Source organism: Lytechinus pictus, chromosome 3, assembly GCF_037042905.1.
Source record: "Lytechinus pictus isolate F3 Inbred chromosome 3, Lp3.0, whole genome shotgun sequence".
Lineage (NCBI taxonomy): Eukaryota > Metazoa > Echinodermata > Echinoidea > Temnopleuroida > Toxopneustidae > Lytechinus > Lytechinus pictus.
This window is the reverse complement of record NC_087247.1, coordinates 10103821-10129951: the sequence shown is the minus strand read 5'-3', so window position 1 is coordinate 10129951 and position 26131 is coordinate 10103821. Positions and strand designations below refer to the sequence as shown.

The 26131-nt window shown below is 36.2% G+C and overlaps 1 protein-coding gene across 5 annotated transcripts; it reads left to right on the top strand.

Moving 5' to 3' along the window:
- Positions 1–547: 547 nt before the first annotated feature.
- On the top strand, positions 548–22487 carry LOC129255924 (protein tyrosine phosphatase domain-containing protein 1-like). Of its 5 annotated transcripts, none has more exons than XM_064096336.1 (14): positions 548–893; positions 1310–1500; positions 4847–5114; positions 7037–7117; positions 11030–11145; positions 12045–12145; positions 12803–12918; positions 14763–14852; positions 16611–16710; positions 17700–18308; positions 18776–18805; positions 19075–19176; positions 20045–20128; positions 20810–22487. In XM_064096336.1, the coding sequence occupies exons 3-14, from the start codon at positions 4891–4893 to the stop codon at positions 21251–21253; spliced, it is 2097 nt and encodes a 698-aa protein (XP_063952406.1). In that variant the 5' UTR covers positions 548–893; positions 1310–1500; positions 4847–4890; the 3' UTR covers positions 21254–22487. The 5 variants fall into 5 exon arrangements, with proteins under 5 accessions (XP_063952406.1, XP_063952410.1, XP_063952409.1 ...); XM_064096340.1 differs by having other exon boundaries at positions 548–908; positions 1404–1500; XM_064096339.1 differs by having other exon boundaries at positions 548–908.
- The last annotated feature ends 3644 nt before the right edge of the window (positions 22488–26131 follow it).

Genomic DNA, 26131 nt, shown 5'->3' with positions numbered 1-26131 from the left:
AGGGGGACAGAGAAAGGGAGTGAGGGGCAGAAAAAGGAAGTGAGTGACAGTGACAGAAAAGAGGGAGTTAGTGACATAGAAAGGGAGCTAGGAAGAGAGAAAAGGAGTTGGGGACATAGAAAGGGGGTGAGGGGCAGAAAAATGGAGTGAGGTGCAGAGAAAGGGAATGAGTTCAGAAAAGTTGAGAGAGGGACAGAAAAAGAAAGGAGGATGGGGAGCCCGAGCCCGGTTTAGTGTGCCCCCATCTGGAAGAGAGAAAGTCCCCAGAAAGTCCCTTTTTCAGAGTTAACCTTAATCGGTGAAGGCCATTTTGAAATTATAATCCCCATTCGGACTTTTGGGGGTTGTTTTCTTGACACCACCCCATATTATTCTTCTTTTTTTATATCTATTAATTAATCTATATTAACACAAAATTACAAGTATAGAGAATTACGACGATACGTAGTAGTGAACATATTTACACAACATAAATAGTAAGATTGAGTGTTCAAAAATCAACCTCCAAAATTTACGAAAATTAGACAGTGCGCCCTCTACGATCTTTAATACTGAATATTTACGAGAATTGCTTCACGAATTTCTCACGACAGCTGGGTGTTGATAATAATAAATTCCACTTTTATTTATTAATTCGACTTTAAATTGCGTGACAATCGACATCGAATCTGCCATCCTTTGTCACTTGGAAATATTTACAATAGCAGCAAACTGGGTAGAGTAATGATGAAATGATGGAATTTACCTGTAACTAACGGTAACACAGGACGCGATGCCGTGCCCGTGACCAGTGCAGCGCACCAGCCAATACCGGTACCCGCACCGCTCAGGCCAGGCCCGTGGTAGAGTCGAGCGAGGTTCCGTCGTCTAGCCAACGCACCGCTTCAGCTCCGGTATGATTGTGTGAAGTATGAAAAGAGAGAGGGAGGGGGGGGGGGGGCTGAGGGTAATCAGGAGGCTTTGAGAGATTAAAAATCATTTGCTACAAAAGCAACATTAAATCTGGAAACCATTTCTTGATTAAAAAATAATAATAATATCAATTTTTATCATTTGAATCTTACAATAACTTATATTAACATTTATTATATTTTGGATCAAAAATTTATCCTCCGGTCATTGGCTAAAAGAGCTTCACGTGATTATGTGTATTTTCAACTATTTTGGAATGTTGGCAGCTAGGCATACTATTTGAGAAAATTACGTCATTTTTATGACGTCATTTCCCCAAATAGTAAAACTATTTGGGGAAATGACGTCACGGCGCCATACGCCTGATGCGCGTGATATCAAAATCACCAACATTCAGCGGGGTATACGAGAGCTCGAGTGCTTACCATGGGCGATACTCGCGACGTCGCGGCTACGTTTTTAGACTACAGTTTCTGCTTTGACTTTTTCAGACATTTTCATTGACTATTAAAACTTGGATTTCATTAAAATTGGATATGATTTTTAAAAAGAGCATAAGACCATGAGAGTGACAAGAGAGGATAAAAGGTAAGCCATTATTCTGTTTTTTCCTTTTGTTAAATTTTTTTATCCAAAATATAAAACAAATATACTCTGCCATAATTTCGAGTTTCTGGTTAAAACTATGGGCCTCGGTGCCTCCAATAGTACCATTCACTTCGGGGCTGCGCCCCTCAGTGAATAGTACTATTCTGGAGTCACCTCTTGCCCATAGTTTTAACCAGAAACTCTCAAGGCAAAGTATATTTGTATACTAGTCTAGGCCTAGGGCCAGGGCATATTTTGACAAAATTGTTGTGTCACCAAAATCCAAATCTGACTTTCATTTTATAAAATGCTAATTGCTATTCTTTTATTTGTTTATTATTAATATTAGGTCCTGTTACAGGAAAAATTTGTTGATGGTTATGCCACCATTTTGGCTTTATCATGGAAAGCTTAAAGCAGTTGCACAATCAAGCGGCGTAACGGGGGTCGGTAGCCAGGGGGGGGGGGCAAAAGCCAAAAATTTCCGGTCATATCATGGTATGAACAGGCGTATTGGTGTAATGAGGCGACAATTTTGAGAGGGTCAGACATTGCGTATCTGGCATAATATATCTTTAAAAAGTTGCGAGCGAGCAAAAATTTTGACATTTTTAATACAAAAATCCAATTTTGTGATAGATTTTGGTCTGTACGCCACTGTGAACAGGATTCTTTGCGGTAGTAGCGTGAAGAGTAAAAAAAACGAGGGGCCCAGTATGGCAAATGTGCTAAAAAGCTGCTTAATATAAGTCCCGAGCGAGCGAGAAAAAAAGAATCACCTTTTCATGAGAATCTAACTTTGAGATATTTTTTTACATTATATTCAGTAAATAAAATCATATCCTACACTTTTCCTTTGCTTTTCTCTCCTCCTTTTTTTTCTTGGTTGTATAATTGTTGGGGACCATGCCGGCCCAATCCTTCCACACTCATATATGGCAGTGCTATGCGGTTCTTGATATCAAAGCCATTTAAACCTCACAGATTGCTGCTTTTTTAAAGGAGAATGAAACCCTTGAAACCAGCTGAATCCATATCAAAGAGAAAAATCAAAGAAACATATTGTTGAAAGTTTGAGGAAGATTGAATGAATAATAAGAAAGTTATGAGCATTAGAATATTGAGATCACTAATGCCATGTAGATCCTCACATTGGCAATGCGACCAAGATCTGTGATGTCACACACGTACAACTCCCTCATTACTTTAGTACTTATTTCACTTATATACTCACTTTTATAGAGTCTATCACAAGGTGAGGTGTTCTCTTTATATATGGGAGGACAATTACAGAGGTTTCACAACATTATATCATTGATGAATCGTTTGTCATATGATTAGAATGAGCAAAAGGAGATGTTTTGGGGTATATTTTCAGTGTCCAAAAGGGGAGAGTTGTTCATCTGTGACATCATAGATCTTGGTCGCATTGCCAATGGGAGGATATCCATAGCATAAGTGATCTCGACATTCAAATGCTCATAACTCTTCTATTGCTAGTCCTATTTTACTCAAACTTTTGTTGATCTTATTCTTTGATTTTTCTGCTTTCACAAAAGCTAACTTGCTCCAGGAGTTTCATTCTCCTTTAATCAAATCGCGGGTATATACAGAATATAGCTTTTACACAACACATTTATTCAACCCAGTTGAACCAAATATTTTGAGGGGACAAAACATAGCAATGTGGGAAAATTTGTAAAAAGTCGCCAGCGAGCTGGAAAAAATTGCCTATTGAAATTGACATTTCATTGTTTCCATTCATTTCATTATACGTTGTCTCCTATTTCCCATCATGCTATTGCATTACATAGGCCTATTTCGGAATGATTTGTTCTTTCTCAAATATTCTTTCATTCCTTTTCCCGCTTTCCCTCCTTTTCCATTAGAATAAATCTTCGTTTTCTTTTCACTTTTCTCTTTCCCTTCCCTTTTCTTTCTCCCTCCCTTTTCTTTTTTTCACGCTTTTTTTTATTTTCCGGTGAAAGCTGCCCCCCCCCCCCCCCCCCGCTTGTTACGCCACTGTGCACAATGTCAGTTGGCCGATCGCTCCACTCAAGCTCAACTGGACTATCGAAACACACACAGCGTGGTTTCTAGTGATCGGCCCAAAAATGTTTCCAAGACGATAGCCAATATGAGAACCAATATCATGAACCATACGCCATAGGCAGATTTTACTCTCTGTATATAAAAAAAATTTGGACTTGAATTTCACAATGAAAAGTCAGATACTGATAATCATAATTTTGTAAAAACATGCAGAATGATAAATGTAAATTTTTTTTAATTTTTATAAGTTTAAGTATACCTAATGCAGGATGGAAATGGGTTTACCAGACCTCGTGTACATAGATCTACAGATATTTTTTGCAACATGCATTTGATTCAAACTAATGTTGGGCGTGTCGATCGAATAGGAACCTTCGGTTAGCAAATAATTTCAAAAGAGAATGAACCTTCGGAACTTAGCTTGCATGTAAACATAAAAATATAAACAAAAACTAATCTAAATTTGAGAAAACTTGAACAAATAAACTTAAAAGTTATAAGCATTTGAATGAACAATTGAACATGGTCACCAATGATCTGGAAATCCTCCTATTGACAATGCGACCAGCATGCGTTATATCACACTTGTTCTCCCTAATTTATTTTTTATATATGGCCTTCATGTAGGCCTGTATTTTACCTAAATTGTCACTTTAATCAGTCAATTCACAAGGGGCTTTTTTCCATGGGAGGATAGAGGTTTCAAAAAATATATCATGGACAAAGAGTTTGTACTATCATTAGAAAGAGCAAACAGATGTTTACGGGTGTATTTTCAGTGTAGTACAAAATGGAGAATTGTACCTATATGACATCACAAATATTGGTCGTATTGCCAATAGGACGATATCCATAAAATTACTGATTTTGACATTTGAAATGCTCATATCTTATTGTTTTACCAATGGTTCTCAAACTTTCATTGATCTTATTCTTTGATTTTTCTGCTTTCATACAATTTTGTTCCAAGGGTTTCATTCTATTTTAATTTTCCAAATGGCCATATCAAATTGTGCTGAAGTGGAGATTAAACAAAAACAAATTGTGTTAACATTCCACTAAAGCTTAATTCGATTTGTGTAGTTACACTTATCCAAATATGACCAAGACATAACATTTTATGGAAAAGTCACATTTCAGTTCACAACATGACAACCAGTGTCATTGTGAAATTGAAAAAAAAAAAAAAAATGGTGCCATGCCCCATGTCTGCACACCCATCCATTTATTTGCGGGTTTTAATGAGAAAGGTGCACATATTTTATGTTTTATTGTTTCTTCCTTAAAAATATAGAACTATTCTAGATGAGACCTTTCAGAGATCCGTCCACTTAAAAGATGTCTCTTGAGGAAAACGGTAAGATGGACAGTAGCACGGGGGCGCACATCGGATCCACCCAGCGTCCGACGGCCAAGTACAGTAAGCTGACCAACAGTCTCCGTGTGCTGACCACCGGCTCAATGCAATGCTCTATGTTCTGTGGAGGAAAAGGCTGTAAATATGACAATCCTTCCAAGTGGAGCGAGGATCAGATGGCTATCAAAGGACTTTTTTCTCATTGGTACGTGGTACATCACCCCCCCTCTATCCTCCTTAATCATTCCACAATTCTCTCTTTCATTACATGATGAATAGATACCGTAAGTAACGGTCTATTAACCGCACCTTTTTCTCGACGGGATAGAAGCAAAAGTCGGGGGTGCGGTTTATACACGGTGACGGGTCTGAGCCAGCCCGCCATAACCCCTCCCGAACATGTAAGACTTCTGCCAGTTCACAACACATCGAGTGGCCGGGCGTAGCCGCCCAGGGCAATGTCATTTAGAGGGGTATGAGCCGCGGGTAATGGGAAGCGGTTATTACGATCTTAATCAAATATTGTCCATAACAAACGCACCCACCTTCATGACACTAATTTCGACTTTATTCTCGATTCAAAGCAGTGAAGTACCCTGGCTAAGTTCAAAGAGAAACCAAGCATACTCGGTAATATTTTGTCACAGCTGAACGAGAGTTGAGCGAGCTGAGAGCTAGCTTGCGTTGTATTGTGGCTATATAGTGCGACTTAAGCTGGCGCTATTCATTTTAACCCCTCCAAAGTCCCGTTTCGCGCCAGCTTATTTTTTCTTTCTCGTTTGCTTTTCATAAGATACCATGTACACCACGCAACGAGAGAGACGGCACAAAGCCATAAAAACAATTGGAAAAAATGCCAATTTCTTTATTTTTTTAACCTTCCTGTAATCCTGTATCCAAAATTCATGCTAAGACATCGAATGCTACACCAATTCTGAAAGTGATTGTGAGGTTGTGATGCAAGAAATGTGAATGTTTCTTCCTCCTACGCCGGGAAAGACACATCATAATTTGATAAGATGTACTGCTGGTAGCGTATCGTATTTTGCAATGTAAGAACAGCAGTGCTGTGTGTGTGTACACTGTGACTGTGAGGTGAGTGAGTGTGTAAGTGGCCAATATTGTCGGGAATTTTCTTTCTTGCTAACATTTAGATGAATTGATCAACAGCAGATTTCCGCATACCGGTAATCTCTTTGGATACCTTGAAATCTTTAACTGAGTTTTTGTTTCTTCGTACCTCAAATATGCATGTAAATGTGAGAAGGATTTTTTTTTTTTTTTTTTTTTGGTCCAAAGTTGGGGGTGCGGTTAATACACGGGTGGGGTTTACAGTCCGTTACTTACGGTAGTTAAAATTGACTGATGAAATATTATTTTTGTTTGTTTGGCGTCCCCTGTGCCTGGGAGGCAGAAAGCGAATTGAATCATTGACCCGCAGGTCTCTCCTTCCGATATAACTGATTGGGGAGTGCAGGTGGACCACTACACCGGGTTTCCCTCTATTCTTATACGAATAGTGCAGTGGGTTCTTAACGTGGAAAGGTGGTGACTCTCCTCCACATGGGGCCACCATTTAATGTCCTATCCGAGGGACAGAGATTTCCACTGAAACACAGCCTGCATCAAAATATGAGACTCCTAAAACTAAAAGAATTTATGATTTGCAGTGATTTCGGTAATATATGCTGGACAGAAGGTATGGATTTCAACTTAATATTGCCATCCTGTGTTTAATCTTTGAGTAAGAAGTCCCAGATTGAAAAAAATACTTTCCACTGTCTGCTTGGACTGATGATTAAGGAAATTATTGTCAGCATGGTGCTTGGTCAAATTAATTCTAGCTTGCATTGTAAAGTCCAGTTCTATAGTCTAGCGGCCCAAATGCATGTGTCGTAGTTATATTTTCTGAGGTTAATCCTGCTTCTTCTAAAAAGTTTAATAAATATTGTGGCTTGTTAATGTAAACTTTGAGATGATTAGTGTGTCCACATGACTTGCTGTCAAAGTTGTGCAAATCCTCCCAAATTATAATTTCTATTTTCCAAAAGTTGGCATCTCTGTATCTTAAAAGATTACATGTAGATCAGTGCTGTTTTTAAGCTAAATTTCTTTTGATATATATAGGGTGACCAAGAGGATTCTTGCCATGTCCAGACCATCAACGGACGCTGTCAAAAAGTATGATATCATTGGACAATTCAAGGAGTAAGTAATAATTGTAGCTATATGCACATGTATCAGCACTGTTAGGATATCAAACAATCATTAAATAACGTTTGTAATATGAAATTCATTTTTTATTGTTGTTTTATTCAGTTTTTAGTGTCGTAGTCATATGGGGTAAATGGTTTTTTGTTCTGAAATGGTATGTACCTTAATTAGATATGAAAAATTAACATGCATTGTAATTGATATAATTAATGTATGCAATATTTTATATGCTTCATTATAAGCTTGTAACCGATTTTGCAATCGGCAACCGATTCCATTCGATTTCACCACAATCGGCAATCACTTGCCGATCTTCGATCATGCCCCTTGAAGGAAAAAATCGAAAATAAAAAATCGGCGTAGATCTGGTTACAGTGCGTGATCGCTCAGAACATATTTCAAGATTGTTTTTGAGGTGCTAGCTATTTAGAGGTCGCATTATTCAGGGAGAAAGACGCGGTATTATCTATGGCGATGTTTAAGAGGATCTTCTCTTCCAACTCATGGTGATAGCGGATGCCGCCGTGAACTTTGAAAGGTCGTATTACCGACGGAGCTCACTGCGTTACTCTCTTACATCGTTTATGATTACTGTATATACATTTTATTTTCAACCTCGTGGTGATAGCGGATGCCGCCGTGAACTTTGAAAGGTCGTATTACCGACGGAGCTCACTGCGCTACTCTCTTACCCCCTTTATAATGATATAAATCTTCTCTTCAACCTCGTGGTGATAGCGGACCCCGCCATAAACTTTTAAAGACTGTACTATTGACGGAGCTTATTGCGTTACTCTCTTACATCGTTTATGATGATATACATTTTATTTTCAACCTCGTGGTGATAGCGGACCCCGCCGTGAACTTTTAAAGATCGTGCTACCGACGCAGCTCATTGCGTTACTCTCTTACATCGTTTATAATGATATAAATCTTCTCTTCAACCTCGTGGTGATAGCGGACCCCGCCATAAACTTTTAAAGACTGTACTATTGACGGAGCTTATTGCGTTGCTCTCTTACATCGTTTATGATGATATTCATTTTATTTTCAACCTCGTGGTGATAGCGGAAGCCGCCGTGAACTTTGAAAGGTGGTATTACCGACGGAGCTCACTGCGCTACTCTCTTACCCCGTTTATAATGATATAAATCTTCTCTTCAACCTCGTGGTGATAGCGGACCCCGCCATAAACTTTTAAAGACTGTACTATTGACGGAGCTTATTGAGTTACTCTCTTACATCGTTTATGATGATATACATTTTATTTTCAACCTCGTGGTGATAGCGGATGCCGCCGTGAACTTTGAAAGGTCGTATTACCGACGGAGCTCACTGCGTTACTCTCTTACATCGTTTATGATGATATACATTTTATTTTCAACCTCGTGGTGATAGCGGATGCCGCCGTGAACTTTGAAAGGTCGTATTACCGACGGAGCTCACTGCGCTACTCTCTTACCCCCTTTATAATGATATAAATCTTCTCTTCAACCTCGTGGTGATAGCGGACCCCGCCATAAACTTTTAAAGACTGTACTATTGACGGAGCTTATTGCGTTACTCTCTTACATCGTTTATGATGATATACATTTTATTTTCAACCTCGTGGTGATAGCGGACCCCGCCGTGAACTTTTAGAGATCGTGCTACTGACGGAGCTCATTGCGCTACTCTCTAACCCCGTTTATAATGATATAAATCTTCTCTTCAACCTCGTGGTGATAGCGGACCCCGCCATAAACTTTTAAAGACTGTACTATTGACGGAGCTTATTGCGTTACTCTCTTACATCGTTTATGATGATATACATTTTATTTTCAACCTCGTGGTGATAGCGGATGCCGCCGTGAACTTTGAAAGGTCGTATTACCGACGGAGCTCACTGCGCTACTCTCTTACCCCCTTTATTATGATATAAATCTTCTCTTCAACCTCGTGGTGATAGCGGACCCCGCTGTGAACTTTTAAAGATCGTGCTACTGACGGAGCTTATTGCGTTACTCTCTTACATCGTTTATGATGATATAAATCTTCTCTTCAACCTCGTGGTGATAGCGGACCCCGCCATAAACTTTTAAAGACTGTACTATTGACGGAGCTTATTGCGTTTCTCTCTTACATCGTTTATGATGATATACATTTTATTTTCAACCTCGTGGTGATAGCGGATGCCGCCGTGAACTTTGAAAGGTCGTACTATTGACGGAGCTCATTGCGTTACTCTCTTACATCGTTTATGATGATTTACATTTTATTTTCAACCTCGTGGTTATAGCGGACCCCGTTGTGAACTTTTAAAGATCGTGCTACTGACGGAGCTTATTGCGTTACTCTCTTACATCGTTTATGATGATATAAATCTTCTCTTCAACCTCGTGGTGATAGCGGACCCCGCCATAAACTTTTAAAGACTGTACTATTGACAGAGCTTATTGAGTTACTCTCTTACATGGTTTATGATGATATACATTTTATTTTCAACCTCGTGGTGATAGCGGATGCCGCCGTGAACTTTGAAAGGTCGTATTACCGACGGAGCTCACTGCGCTACTCTCTTACCTCCCTTATAATGATATAAATCTTCTCTTCAACCTCGTGGTGATAGCGGACCCCGCCATAAACTTTTAAAGACTGTACTATTGACGGAGCTTATTGCGTTACTCTCTTACATCGTTTATGATGATATACATTTTATTTTCAATCTCGTGGTGATAGCGGATGCCGCCGTGAACTTTGAAAGGTCGTATTACCGACGGAGCTCACTGCGTTACTCTCTTACCCCCTTTATGATGATAGACATCTTCTCTTCAACCTCGTGGTGATAGCGGACCCCGCCGTGAACTTCAAATTGATTTGAAAACGCTAGCTACCCAAAACATTTTAATAACATATTTCAAATCATCGTGCGTGCTTGCGTCTTCTACTTCATTTTAATTGCACTTGCGGCTTTAAGATGATGCGTCGTAAGAGATCATTCCAATAATTCTAAATCGCTAGCACCTAAAAATACTTCTAAAAGATGTCCCGCCGATCGTTCATTAACCTGTGATCTATGAGAAATATTTTCATTTTATTTTCCTTTGCACCTTTGCTCGGAAGATGCGTCTTTCGTTTATCTTTCTAATAAAAATCACTTGGTTTATTTTAAAGCAATAACACCTCAAAACCCCTGGCTTTAAAACATGTTCCAAACGATCGCGCATGTTGGCGACTTCCATTCCAATGCATTCGTCTTTGTGACTTTGTCAGGAAGATGCGTGCGACCGCGAACAACATTTTGATGTATTCCTTTGTTTTTAAACATCGCCGATTCGATTTTCGATTCGATTTTGATTTTAGAAGCTTAACTGCCGATCCGATTTTCGATCTGATTTTTGATCCGATTTACAACATTACTTCATTAGTATGTCTGATACATGTAATAATATCAATTTTCTTTGGAAGCGCATACATGTATGGCCATTGTATTGTGATATGCACTATAAAGAACTGTGTTGTTGTTGTTATCATCATCATCACCACCACCACCATCATCATCATCACCACCATTATCATCATCACCATCATCACCACCATTATTATCATCATCACCAATACCACCACCATCATCATCACCATCACCGCCATCATCATCAGATTCATCACCATCATCACCATCATCACCATCATTATCACCATCATCATCATCATCATCACTATCATCATCACCATCATCACCACCACCATCATCATCATCATCATCATCATCTTCTCATGCTTCCACAATTTTCCCAACGCTCATATGTCTACAATATATTTGCTCGTCCGTATGGCATGAGCAAATGACTGTATGCAAATGGGGAAAGTGATCATACTGTAAGAAATTGATTTGATGATCTGCTTTTATGTCCCCCTATTAAACAGGCATGGAATAAAAGCGGTAATAAATCTTCAGACACCTGGAGAGCATGCTCATTGTGGACTAGGGTTGGAGCCAGGAGGGTTCTCCTACGATCAAGAACAATTCATGGATAATGACAGTAAGTTCTTTTTTCCCCACCTCTCATCATACATGTAATATTGGCATGCATTTGCTGTTGCTGGATCCACAAAACCTTTACTTGTAGAAAAAAGAAAGAGAGTTTAATGGCAGTAAGTTACTTCATCCAAGATTCAATATCAGAATGACTGATTCATTTCATTTGAATTGAGCCCATATTCCTATTTTGAGGGTAGGAAAATTGCCATTTATCCCATATGTTCCCATTACCATTACCCGTCCCTCGGATAGGACGTTAAATGGAGGCCCCGTGTAGAGGAGAGTCACCACCTTTGCACGTTAAGAACCAACTGCACTATTCGTATAAGAGTAGGGGGAAACCCCGGTGTAGTGGTCCACCTGCATTCCCCCCAATCAGTTATATCGGGAGGAGAGACCTGCGGGTCATAGTGATTCAGTTCGCTTTTCGCCTCCCAGGCACAGGTGACGCCAAACAAATAATAATAAAGAAATTTCTTAGTATTTTTGTACCTATTTCTTGGTTGGCTGGCAGGTATAGGTAGAATTGAATTGAATTTATTCCTATATCTCACTGCACGACAATAATATCATATTTTAACACAATACTAGTCTGCAGGCATAGACCATTCACATTTTATTAAGTTTGTTATATTTTGTAAACTAATAAATTGCCTTTTTTGAACATCTTATTCATCTAGTTTTATGTACAATTATAAATAAATATTTGACTTTTTGTAAGAAATTTAGTTTAGTATTTCTGCATTTTCACTGATATTCTTTATACATGTATGCTGTATAATGTAATTTTACCAAGTGTGACCAAGTCGAATTCTCATGCACTGTGGACAAATAATGAAATTGGATTGAATTGAATTAAATGTATATATTATTTGATTGATATGTATTTTGAATTTGCAGTTTTCTTCTACAACTTTGGATGGGATGACTACGGGGTCAAATCATTGACCTTCATTCTGGACATGGTCAAAGTAATGACCTTCGCAATAAAGGAAGGAAAGGTATGTCATCATGTTAATTTCATAATGTTGTAAGTAGATGTGGTTTATCTTCCATTATGTTTGAAAAAAGCTTGTATGGTATTGGATTGACAATAACACTGAACATATTGTGACATTCAATGAATTTTGGTTTTCAATACGTTGCCTCTCATGATTACAGTTAGGCCCAAATTTACAAAAGAGGGTTAAATTAGGAGGGGGTACCAAACCATGGACTATACAGATTTCATATATAATTGCGCTTAATTCAGCACATATTTAGCACCCTAAACAAATTCATTATTATATTATTGGACTTTTCTCTTTTCACACACGAAATCAGAATCCTATGTGAAATCTGCACAGTTCATGGTTTTGTACCTCCTGGTTAAACCTCATATAGTGAATACAGACATTTAGGTCTCAATATGTTTCAGACTAGAAATCGGCCTTAAAATGTGATAAAATGCTATCTTTACCATATCTCTTACTGTTCAGATATCGTAAGAGATATGGTAAAGATAACATTTTATCACCATTCAAGGCAGGCTGAAAAATGCGGCTGAGCTTTAACTTTAACCATATTTCATTCTTAACAAAAGACTTTACCTGTAAGAACGTAGAAGCAGTCCACTTTTATGTAATTATATCAGTTATCATTTTGTTTTATTGTCATAGGTTGCTGTTCATTGCCATGCCGGCCTTGGTAGGACGGGAGTATTGATTGCATGTTATCTGATATATGCCAAGAGATTCGATGGAGACCATGCTATTCATTTTGTGAGAGAAAAAAGGTGAGAATTTAAGTCTTTGTTAATTCTTGCTACATGTAGATTTATTTCATATTTGAAATTAACCCTTATTAGTTAACAGGGGGTCCTTCTTGGCAAAATTTTTCAACTTCGCAGCCACGCAAGTGTTTTAGACTGCGTTTGCATAATTAATGGCTTCAAAATGGCTTTCAAAATATTTTTTGAAAATCTACTACACAGTCTTGTAGTTTACATCCAACACTATATATGTACACATGCAAATTTTACCGCCAGGGTTACGTGTTCGGCAGCCCTTTGCACTCATCAAAATTACTCCGCTTCAAGTTCAAGGATATATCAGGCTAACTGCTGCCAGTGAAAGCCACTGATAAGAACCTTTATCAGACACTCCCCATGTAGAATATTTTATTATGGCATGAATAATATCTTTGTCTACTTTTTGTCCATGATACTTTGCTCATAATCACCTAAAGCATGCTGTTGCTAAGCAACCGTGTATGGTAAATGGATTGTGTAAAACAGGTACATGCAGTTCTACTGTACATACATTGTGACTGCCCTCTCTTAAGATAGTGTATTATACTTGGGAAACCAGTCCAAAGGTAGAAGATAATCAAATGCCATCGATTCTGAAGAAATACTCTTAAAGATTTTGGTGCAGACTAAAAAAAATATATTGTAAGACAACTTCCATTGGAGGGCAACTTGCCAAAATATGATTCCCACATGAACATTCTTTGAGAACATATCTCTCCCGGAGGAGAGCATATCAGAGGACAAGTCGGTCTGTCTAGAGAACACCTTACCCAAATAATAATCATAAAACATATTACTTAAAAAGTATGACTCATTAGCATTCCAAAGCTACCCAAATTTATCTTTCTATTTGCAATCAATTGCAAATTTTATTATACAAGTTTACATATTGTGGCTTGGCTGATGAAACCTCTTAAAATATTTTGATGACAGCTCAGAGTAAGCTAGACTTTAGAGCTATAACATGGGTAGCAACCTTATTTTGCCTTGAAAGAGTTCTTCACAGGTATCAGGAGACTGTTTTCAGACAATATGAGACTACCACCATTGCGATATATTTATAAAGTACAGCCTTTTCTAAGCTGCCCTCAATTTTTTTTTTTTTTTTTGAGATACGAGGTTTTATCAGCCCAGCCTTGATATGATAAATCAATTTATTCTTGTTGATGCAAGAAGTAGACTAGTGAATTGATCAATTGTAAATTTGCAATTAATTTGCAATACTTATAATTGATTTGGGGGATTTAAAATTAACTTGCAATTGATCGCAAGTTTCTTGCAACACATGTATGACCAGGCTTCACTGAACATCATTGTTCATATAAAAAAGTGCTCTTGGTCGTGACATATGCATCAAACTTTTACATGCATGAAGAATTGCTGGATGTTCAAAGAAAACAATGACCTTGGATGACAATTTGTAAGTTTCATTATACAGGCGTGGAAATTGCACCCTTATGGTGACCTTACTTCTTCATTTCAATCCAGAGGGATTGGTCCTCAACAGTGGCTCAATACAATGTAGAAATCACAACGTTTCTCTCTATTTAGTGATTACAAACCTCATTTGAACACTTCAGTGTTCTTCTAATAAATCCTAATTCTTCCCTGTGCATGGTATTTTGTCATTCAGTTAATATTTCTTGAATTGATCATTTCTTGCTCTTGGTGTGAGCTATCTACATTTGTATACAAAAAAGAAGGAAAATTAGTCCTTTCATGATGGTAAACATTGATGATGCATTTATTTCAAATGGAGAAACCTGGGTTAGAACCAGAAACAATAAGACATAATTTACAAAATAGAATGTTTTTCTTCATCTTACCAGGCCAGGTTCGATTCAGACGAAGGGTCAAGTGGAATGCTGTCAACAATTTGCTCAGTTTCTCATTCCTCTTCGAGTTGTATTTTCATCATGGTAAGTACTAATGGTACTAATGTCAAAGTTAATGCTTACAGTCACACCCACAAAACTGATTCTAAATCAACCATCGGTATGTCATTAGATTAATAATAATGATAATGATAATATAGGATATTTGTATAGCGCACATATCCACCTTGTTACGTGCTGGGACGCTCCTATGTTACCTCGGCTAAGCTTGGCATCCGATTCTGGTACTCACAGCTTTTTTTCAGGAATTACTTCCTGCTGGTACCCATTTAGTTCACCTTGGTTGAGTGCAGCACATTGTGGAATCGATTTCTTGCTGAAGGAAATTATGCCATGGCTGGGATTAGAACCCATGACCCTCAGTTTCGAAGTCCGGAGACTAATCCACTGGGCCCCAATGCTGTGACCGACATATTGTATGTGAAGAATCTTTCCAAATTCTCTGCTCCAATAAGAAGGATCTGTAACTCAGAGCTTAGCATTTGTTCACAATTCATTAGTGAATTGATTGCACTTTGCAATCAATCGCAAAAAAAATCAGCCCTAAGCTATGCGTTTTTTATTATTCCATTTCAGAATGTGGCAAAATCATGCCATACCATTAGTCACCATTTTCCTCTTTACCGTTTAGGATAAGAACATATAATGTATAATGTTACAATTTTCTTGATGCCTTTGATTAGGCAACTTGATATTGGTGCCTTATAAATTTAAGGATGACTTACCGGTACTGTGCTTTTTTTTACAAGTATTTCGGATCAAATGTGTACTAGATTGTAATATATTTTAAACCCACGTTTTAATGCAATTTCAAGTGGGTCAGTCAATTCAATGGTACTTTCCAATGAAGTAAATACAATGTTATTTATTTGCTTCATGATATATATGAAGATTAACATTGATGCCATAGTCCATGCACATTTCCAAACTACATAGTCACATCTGCTTTCAGATAAATAGCCCCTGCATATAGTAATACCACCTGTATATAAAGATCACAAATTGGGCTTCCCTTGGCTATATTTTCCCCTTTGAAACATGTATTACATGAACCTGTTCATAAAGACCTCCTGGGGGGTGTTTCACAAAGATTTAAGTATGACATAAATACCGAGTTGCATAAGGTATGAGAGGCTTGACCGCATAGGTCAGATCGCGTTGCATATCATGTACGCATCGGCATTTAAGTGCGACTTAAGTCAAACTTAAATCTTTGAGAAACACCTCCCTGCTCTTAAAGACCACTTTTCTTGTTTTCCCACAGTGGTTTTAATATACAAGTTTCACTGTACTGTCTAATAAAATGTTCATGAAAGTGGTGTTTTGTCTAATTCAAACTTAGCAAGATCGGCAAATCACCATGATTGTCATGGGCTCCATGAAATTGATTTTAATATTAAATTCATCTTCTTAACTTATACATTTATTATTATAATGATAATAATATGCAACATTTATATAGCGCTTAATACAAATGTTTCTCAGCGCTGCATACTATTACCCCGGCTTTAGCACGGCTACCCTGATTGGGTGCATCGAGCATTCAAAGAATTCCTTCCTACCGGGTACCCATTTACTACACCTGGGTCGAGAGTGGCAAATGTATATAAAAGCCTTGCCAAAAGACGCTAGTGCTGCTAGTGCTAGCTAAATAGCTAGTGCTATTTATTACTCCATTTGATTGTATTTCTCTTTGATTTTTCAGTAAGTTTCCCTGAAAAAATATAGATATTACATTTTACAACTCTGCTTATTCATGCTTTCCTTTTTATCCTCCCACAGTGATCCATGCTCTTTCCCTTTCACGTTACAACAATTCTTAAATAGACAAAAACATCTCCTCCACGGATCAGAGAGCAGAGAACTAAAGCATATACCAAAGGTAATGTCGCAGTTACAATGTCTTGAGATTATCAATCATTATTATTTTTATTGTTATTGATGATTATGATGATTATTAATCTTCTTCTTCTCCTTCTTCTCCTTCTTCTTCTATCTTTACATGTGTTGTTGTTACTATTAATTATTTTGCTATTGTTACTAAAAGATTTTTTTAAATCAAGAAACTGCTAAAGTGGTAAAAGATGCTATGTCAGGGTTCATTTGTCAGTGGAAGCGTCGTGGTGTAGCGGTTCTGACTCTCGCCTTGTAATCAGAGGGTCGTGTGTTCGAATCCCACCATGGCCTAGCGTCCTTTGGCAAGGCGTTAATCCACACTTTGCCACTCTCCACCCAGGTGTTAAATGGGTACCCGGTAGGATGTGAAAGCCTATATGTATTATGCCTAGCAATTGAGTCTTGGAACTCTTGTTGGAATGCTCCCCAGGGAGTGGAGAAGGTGCATACATTGTATGCGGGCATGCAAGGATCCGATGACCGGGGTAATAATATGTCTGTAAAGCACTTAGAGACGTCGTTCCGATGTATTAAGCGCTATATAAATGCGGAATATTATTATTATTATTATTCATTTGCCATACATGCTATTGTTGGATATATTTTGTGATTTCATCACTCCTAAAATTTAGTTTTACTTCTTTTTATAAAAAAGGATATCTGTAAAACTTGCTTTCCTTCAAGTGCAGATCTGTCATTTTTGCATCATTACCATATTTGTCAATCACTTTAATGAGACGTACTGCTTGTAAAGATGTCTAATCAGTTACCATTTTACTTTTAAAGATAATTGTTTTATTGTTGATGATTTATATTCTGCTCTTTTTTTTAGCAAGGATAAAAATGAGACAGTAATTTCTTGGTTCATGTATTGATTATCCATCTCACTGTTGATCTGTGGGTACATTATAAAGTGACTTTGTTCAAACATACAGTAATCTGGAGTGTTTATGATTGTATCCCCTCCTCATGCAGATTGTCAAGATTGTATGCGTGCGTCTTCATCAGCTGGCCAAGATCAAAGATGTCCATTCGTCCAGCATCATAGGCAGGACCGACAGCGTGGACACGCTGAAGAAACTCACCCCAGGAGCGTTCCAGGACAAAAGACATTCCACAGAGGACAGTGCCCTTGAAGAGGACAAAACCAGGAGATACAGTCTTGACCCATTGAGCGAAAGCAACGGGCTCAGCCCATCCGCTGCCGAGGCTCACAGCCTGGTCTCTCCAGGACGGAAGAGTACGAACTTAGACTTTAGGAAGCTGCACTTGAATGACAGTGCCACGGTGTCGAGTTCCGAAGATGATGCCATGTCCATCGGGAAGATTCACCATAAGAGACTTACGACAAGCCATTCTGCAGATTCCTTGGGCACGTCTGGTCTGTCGAGACCGAGGATCAGTGATTCTCTGCTGTGTAATCATTCGGTGATGAACATGCAAGAAGATGGCGATGTTGAGTTGGTAGCAGACGCCATGGGTCTGGATACCAGGTTAAGACAAGGGGATGGGGATGGAGATGATGAGGAGGAGGATGAACAAAATGATGCGGTGGAAGAGGGCGGAATTGCCGCTGCTTTACTGGTAAGATAAAAGATATTGATTGGTTTTACAAGAAAAGCACAATTCAAAGCATGTTACACATCAGAAAATGAAACAATGCAAGAACAGTTGAGTTTGCCTAAGTTACCAGCTTAAGTGGACCTACCCCAAGTCAAATAATTGCCAAAATTCAAAGCAAGTTGTCTGAACAGATTATGAGTCCATGGTTCAATGAGATTAGGCTTATGCAGACATGTTTATTTATCTCGAAATAGGATTTTCTTCATTAAAGAATAAATGGTTGTTGACTGTGAAACCTTAGGCATATATGAGTCTCACTCTTACTGTAAACCTGTGCTTGGTGATTTTTCTGTGATTGTTGTTTCCACTTCTCCTTTATATCTTTTCAATCATACATATTTTCTTTTGCAATGTCAGCAAAATTGTTTATACTTCTTATAATTACTTACTATAAAAGTATTTATTCTGTTTGACCTTTTTCATCACAGAATCTCAAGCATAGAGTGGAGTCCTTACAGGTGAGTAAATGAAATTGACTTTAATTAATGATAATTATAATGATGAAATTAATTAGTACTTGTATAGTGCATATCAGACACATGTACCATCTAATGTCTCTATGTGCTTCCAAGGGACTTTGGATATTATTATTCTGACGCTAGCCTGGCCAGTCTTTAAAACCCACAAGCATTACAAGGAAAAATTTCATGCCAGGTACCCATTTACCTCTTCTAGGTTGAGTGCAGCATTTATTTCAAAGTATCATTATTTTTTGTTTACTTTCTAGCACAATTTGAATCAGAGTCATTCAGCGTGGAAGATATTAGCAACAGAGGAAGATCCATTTGTGCTTGCTGCCCTCATGTGGTCGTGGCTTGAACATCTGAAGGTAATGAACATTGAAATACACAAGAACATTTATATAGGTGTAAAGTCCTGCCTAGATTTATCAAGTACAGTTGTGCTCAAAAGTTAGTGAACAAATGCATTACTTCATGCTGAGTGTTGAATGTAGACAACAACACTACAATGTTTGGTGAGCCCAGAGAAACAAAATTTATTGAATGCAATGTTTTAACATCCGACTTTTAAATCAAATATCTAAAACATGGCAGAACTTGAACACTTTGAATATGCTCATTTTCTGGCGGGGTTCACTAACTTTTGAGCACCACTGTATGTGCACACTGAATCTATTGTCCCCTCTCATCTCTGATTGTTAGATATCAATGGTGCTAAAGATGATGTATACATGTATAAAACTTTCCTACAAGCAGACATGGATGACAAATAATAAATACTTGTGCATCAAACTGATAAATCATCATTATGTCTTTCACTGTGACATCATCTGAAACTACTCTATATGCTTGTAAGAGCAGAATATGTCTGTTGCATGCTAAGTGTAAAATGAAATTTTTAAAAATAATGATTGCAACTTTTAAATAGTTATTTAAATATCCTATCTTTCTTATTGTCTGATTCTCCTTTAATGATAATAAATTAACGTAACTTGAAATTGAGTGGAAGAAACGCAGCCCCTCTTGCATTACCAGATGCAGAAGGGTAGAATTTTTTTACCCTGTCTGTGGGGACATATTTTGTGAAACAGTGCCCTCTAAAAAATAATTTTAAAGGTTTGCTCTGAAAAGAGTGGAATGCTGTAATATTTTATTATAGTACAGAAGATGTTTATCATCGTGGTAGTAGAGAATCGCTATAGGAGTTGACCTGATGATGTAATGTTTTTATTGTAGGAACCTGTCCTACAGGGAAATGACATGGAGAAACTTGTTGAATATTCTGGAGACTTGCTGAAATCTTTAACTGTACTTGAAAAAGTAAGTGATTTGATAATATCCTTATCATTGATGGTTGGGTAGGAGGAGGGAGTGAGGGGGATGAAGCCAGTTGAATTCATACAAAATAGAACAAATCAAAAAAACATATTTATGAAAGTTTGAGAAAAAAAAGGTCAATATTAGGATAGTTATTAGCATTAATTTGAATATTTAGATCACTAATGCTATTTAGATCTCCTTATTGGCAATGCGACCAAGATCTGTAATTGACATACAACTTCCCCATTACTACTCCAGTCCATATTTCACTTAAATTTTTGGGGATGATCTTTTAATATTAATTTTATTTCATATGACCTGTGTTTTCATTTGTTGAAGGTCATGCATTTTGAATCACTTTAGTTTGTGTTTTCTTTGTTTCATTTATTAAGTCATTAAAACCTTAAATAATGGATGAAATAGAACAATGAAATTATCTTGTATATTTTGTTTTACACGAGGTTTCAGTTTTATTCTTTGAAATTTAACACAGATTTTTTCACCCATCGTAGATCTGTAAACAACATGACTTTGTTACATTAACTACAATGATTTATTTCAAAAATGTTGACTGAATCATTGGTAAATACAATTTTCATCAAAATGTTATTAACCTTTCAAAACAAAGAACCCCCATTGTAATGCTGTGTTATTTGTTGTTATTTTTCCTTGCAAATGCAGATGCAGAAGTTAACCGTTGATTGCATTCTACAGACGATTGCGGGCCTAAGACCGATATCCGACTATGTGGAAGCAAGGCTTATACACCGTTTTATTTCAGCAATCACCCATAGACATCATGATGATAACAAGGATTTTCTGAAATTTGTAAACGGATACGTCAGTGCATTGCGATCAAGCATGCCCCCCGTGAAGACAAGAGGGGCGCATCCCAGCTCTTCAAAGCCACCAGAGGTGAAAGACTTAGTGCCAGAAAAGAAGAAAGTGGTGGAGGAGAAAAAGAAAGCGAAAGGAAAGAAGAAGAAAGAGAAGTCACCAAGAAAGGAGGAAGTGATTTTCAAGAAACAGGAGAGGGAAAATGACCAGAGATCGTCAGACGATGAAGAACCGTTGACATTTGCTGTTCCAAAGAAAAGGGGCAATGCTTTGCCTCCCATCTTCTAAAAAGGGATACTTCTTTAACCCCTTATCATCTGATGAGGGGTAATGCTTTGCCTTCTATCCTCTGTAAGAGGTAATGCTAGACCTCCCATCTTCTAAAAGGGGTATTGATCTGCTCCCTTCTGAAAAGGGGCAATGTTTTACCGCTCATCTTCTGAATGAGGGGTAATGCTTTACCCCTCATCTTCTGAAAGAAGTAATGCCTTACTCATCAGCTTCTGAAGAGATGTATTGCTTTTCCCCTCATCTTCTGAAAGAGGTAATGCTTTACCCCTCATCTCCTAAAGAGGAATAATGCTCTACTTGTCATCTTCTGAAAGGATTAGTGCTCTTCCCCTCATCTTCTGAAAAACGGTAATGTTTGCCTTCCATGTTTGGAGTAGGGGTATGTTTTACCGCGTATCTTTTAAAAAGGGGTAATTCTTTGCCTCCCATTTCTTAATCAAGTCAAGGAGATCTGTTTTGACTGACTCTTAAACGCGTCTTCACCCGTCTACATTCCAGTAGAAGTGTAACAAATCTTAAATGAATTTAGGATATTTTTGATCTGTGAGAATCTCTTCCTTCATCCTTCCAAAATAGTAGTGTGCTCTTATAATCTTTTTATGTTACTTTTAGATTCATGCTGGATTAGGACTGCTGTCAACTCTGCCTTAGTTTATTTTGCCAAACAATCGCTGAATGTAGAAAGTTTACTTGAAGAGTTATATTATCTTATACACTTATATCTTATACACTTATACACTGGTCATTTTGCCTCCGACGAAGATTCTGCTAGGATCGAAAGCTTAGGCCCCTTTTGACTTTCTATCTTATACACTTGTATAAATGCAAGTTTGTAAAACTTTTCAGAAACATATAACTATAGTCTGTATTCAAATGTTGCTGGCAGAGATTACTGTATTTCTGTATCTCCTCGTTGAGCATAATACGTAATGAATATATGTATTTTTACATTTAACTGATAATCATTGATTAATTGTGTAATTATTGTTTGTTGATGTGGTATTCTTGATTTTACAACCTTTGTCAGGACTGAACTTTTTCATCGATAAGAGAATATATCGGGTGTTCCAGAAAAGGTGGAATGGCATGCTTTAAGTTCTTTCCTTTCAAAAAGTTGAAATTTGTTAATATCATTGTAAAAAGGAATGAAACAAGATCATAGAATTCGGTTTTAAATTACAATTTCATTACTTTATCCATTTCACTATTTAATGCATAAATAGCCTGACCCGAAACGACATAAACCTGTTTGGAGGGTCATTCCACTTAATTCTTCTTTGAAAATGGCTGAATTTTCAGAATGTGCACAGAATCAAAGCTGATATTGATATCATTCTATTTGTCAGAATATGCTTCTACCAACAATTTAAACAAATATCAAACACTAAGTAATAAATTTGCTTAAAGTGTAATGTTACGCTATTTCTATGAGGCGCCGAATGTACCAATATTATATAGAACAATTATTTGTTATATAATCATTATTTATCAAATAATAACTATTATTTATATATAATTTACATTTTATTTGTAAATAACTACTATTATATAAAATATCATTTCTAATTATTTATATATAATTCCAAGTAATACTTCATTATTTGTAAATAATAATAGTTCGACATTCCATTATTTATAAATAATGATTATTTGTTTTTCATTATTTATAAATAATGATTATTTGTTTTTCATTATTTACAAATAATGATTATTTGTTTTTCATTATTTATAAATAATGATTATTTGTTTGTCATTATTTATAAATAATGATTATTTGTTTTTCATTATTTACAAATAATGATTATTTGTTTTTCATTATTTATAAATAATGATTATTTGTTTTTCATTATTTATAAATAATGATTATTTGTTTTTCATTATTTATAAATAATGATTATTTGTTTTCCATTATTTATAAATAATGATTATTTGTTAAATAATGAAAACGTCTACTTCATTATTTATAAATAATTTTTTTCGAGTGCACCATTATTCTCATTATTTATAAATAATCATTATTTAATGTTCGAGTTTTCCATTATTTATAAATAAAGATTATTTGTTAAATAATGAAATATCTACTTCATTATTTATAAATAATAATTTTGTTTCGATATCCCATTAATCATTATTTATAAACAATTTTTACAGTTTGCCATTATATACAAATAATCATTATTTATATACAAATAACCATTATTTATTAAATAATGCCATTATTTATTAAATAATGGAAAACTCGCTATAACATGCAAATGTGGGACCGCCCATGATATGAATATTCATGATGCGATTTCCTTTTTCGTGATTTTTCTTCACAAATTTTTGTCCATTTCCTCTTCATAATGACATTTCTTGAAGCAATTTTCTAGGGATATGGTCTGATTGTAATATTCTTCATTTTCTATATAACTTCGTCTTCGTAGAAATATCAAAAAGTGTAATTTTATACGATTTTTCCTACAGTTCACAATCCCCATAGGCGCGCGTGTACGGTAGGGACAACCGGTGAATCGACGGAGTGCTCTTCATCGAAATACTACGTTGGTTGGTCCCCGGAAGTGGCGGGCGGAATTTAGCCCGAATCCTCGATGGAAGTCGATCAAGTGCATATGAGCTGAGAGAGTGAAATATCAGTGTACTTGTACAGGCCCTTCTACTTTTTATAAATATTTCTTGTTGCTTTTTTTGTTAAGTTAATTTTTCCTGGTGTAGAGATAAGTTTCAGTTCTAATAATGCACTTCAAATACATTTTGGAGTGTCTGTTTGAGGCGTTTGGGGCGATTTCACCCTGGCCCCAAAATGCTCGCAACGACAATACGGGGGCATGATGACCCCTAAATTTTTAAAAACTTATTTTTCTATTGAAAATTATCACAAAATTCACCAAAAGTGTGCACGAAAGCCTTCGTATTTCACTTTTAAAACTCCAAAAAGTGCCCAAATGACAAGCTTGGTCGCTTCGCTGTGTCGCTTTCAACTTGAGAACGTTTACGCGTCTGCTTCCCCCCCCCCCCTCCTCCGAAAGAAATTACGTATACGGCCATGCTCTAAAGAGCCTGGCACATTGATTTATGTATACTTCATTTTCATTATTTTTATCTCATTATCATCATGGCCTTACGCAGAATTTTTTATAAATTTTTTTATAAATAATGGAAAACTCAACAAATTATTTATAAATAATGAAAAACAAATAATCATTATTTGTAAATAATGAAAAACAAATAATCATTATTTATAAATAATGAAAAACAAATAATCATTATTTATAAATAATGAAAAACAAATAATCATTATTTATAAATAATGAAAAACAAATAATCATTATTTGTAAATAATGAAAAACAAATAATCATTATTTGTAAATAATGAAAAACAAATAATCATTATTTATAAATAATGAAAAACAAATAATCATTATTTATAAATAATGGAATGTCGAACTATTATTATTTACAAATAATGAAGTATTACTTGGAATTATATATAAATAATTAGAAATGATATTTTATATAATAGTAGTTATTTACAAATAAAATGTAAATTATATATAAATAATAGTTATTATTTAATAAATAATGATTATATAACAAATAATTGTTCTATATAATATTGGTACATTCGGCGCCTCATATATTTCAGGACACCTTGTATAAAAAACAAGTTTGATTACATATAAATTCAATTATTCTTATGAAAAGAACTAAACATTCTGAGTTTGATCTAATCATATACTATAAATCTTGATAGGATTCTTTATAAATTGTGTACTTCAGAAAATCACCGATATATAAAGATCACCAAAGGATTTGAATAAATATCAACCAAAAGAATGTTAAAATATGTCTTCATTCCGTCCAGGATTCTGATGAAAGGTTTATCCAAGATTTTAGAAGCATATGTACGTGTGCATGGTATGATATTGCTTTAGGCAAAAAGAAATGGGTTAACACATGTGCAATACTTACAATGTATCAATAGGCAATCCTTATAACTAAATTGGTGTGAAAGTAACATGATGGATAGATGCATAAGAAATAAGTTGGATCAATGCTACAGGATTATAATAAAAACTTATGTTCTTTTCATCAAACTTTGCAAGATTGTAGTAGAAACTATAATCTTAGAGGTGAAGCATTGAAAGAATAGGGTCCATGATTTTATGATGTATTGTTGCTGCTATAGAATTGGAATACTTAATAACCTTCTTGAAACTGCTGGGAATCTAACACAAGATGAAGATGGATGTTTTGCTACACTCCATATTTCTATCAGATTGAACAGATGCGGTGCAATGCAGTTCCCTGGTGTACCACAATGAAAAGCGCCATCTTACGTTCACCCAAAGTACAGAGTAGCACTTAAAGGGATGGTCCGGGCTGAAAACATTTATATCTAAATAAATAGTTATTGAATTTTAAAGTTTATCAATATTTTGTGAAAACAGTTATATGCACATCGTCATGAATATTCATTAAGTTGGCTGATGATGTCACATCCCCACATCCCTTCTTCTTTTGTTATTACATGAAATTATAATTTTTTTCATTTAAATGATGTGTCTCCATTATGATGAAATAAGAACAAGTGGGGATATGACATCATCAGTCCACCTAATGAATATTCATAAAGACATCTCTAGAACTGTTTCAACGGAATAATGCAGATCTTTAAAATTCAATAACTTTGCTATTGGTTGTCCGATTTTGATCAAATTTTCAGCATTTATCTCTGTGAATTTTACTCTATTCATTTAGATATAAATATCTCCAGCCTGGACCATCCCTTTAACAATCATGGACACCCCTGTTACTAGTAATGTATGTCAACGGGAAGTCCGAGCGAGTATACATATTCCAGGGCACACATAG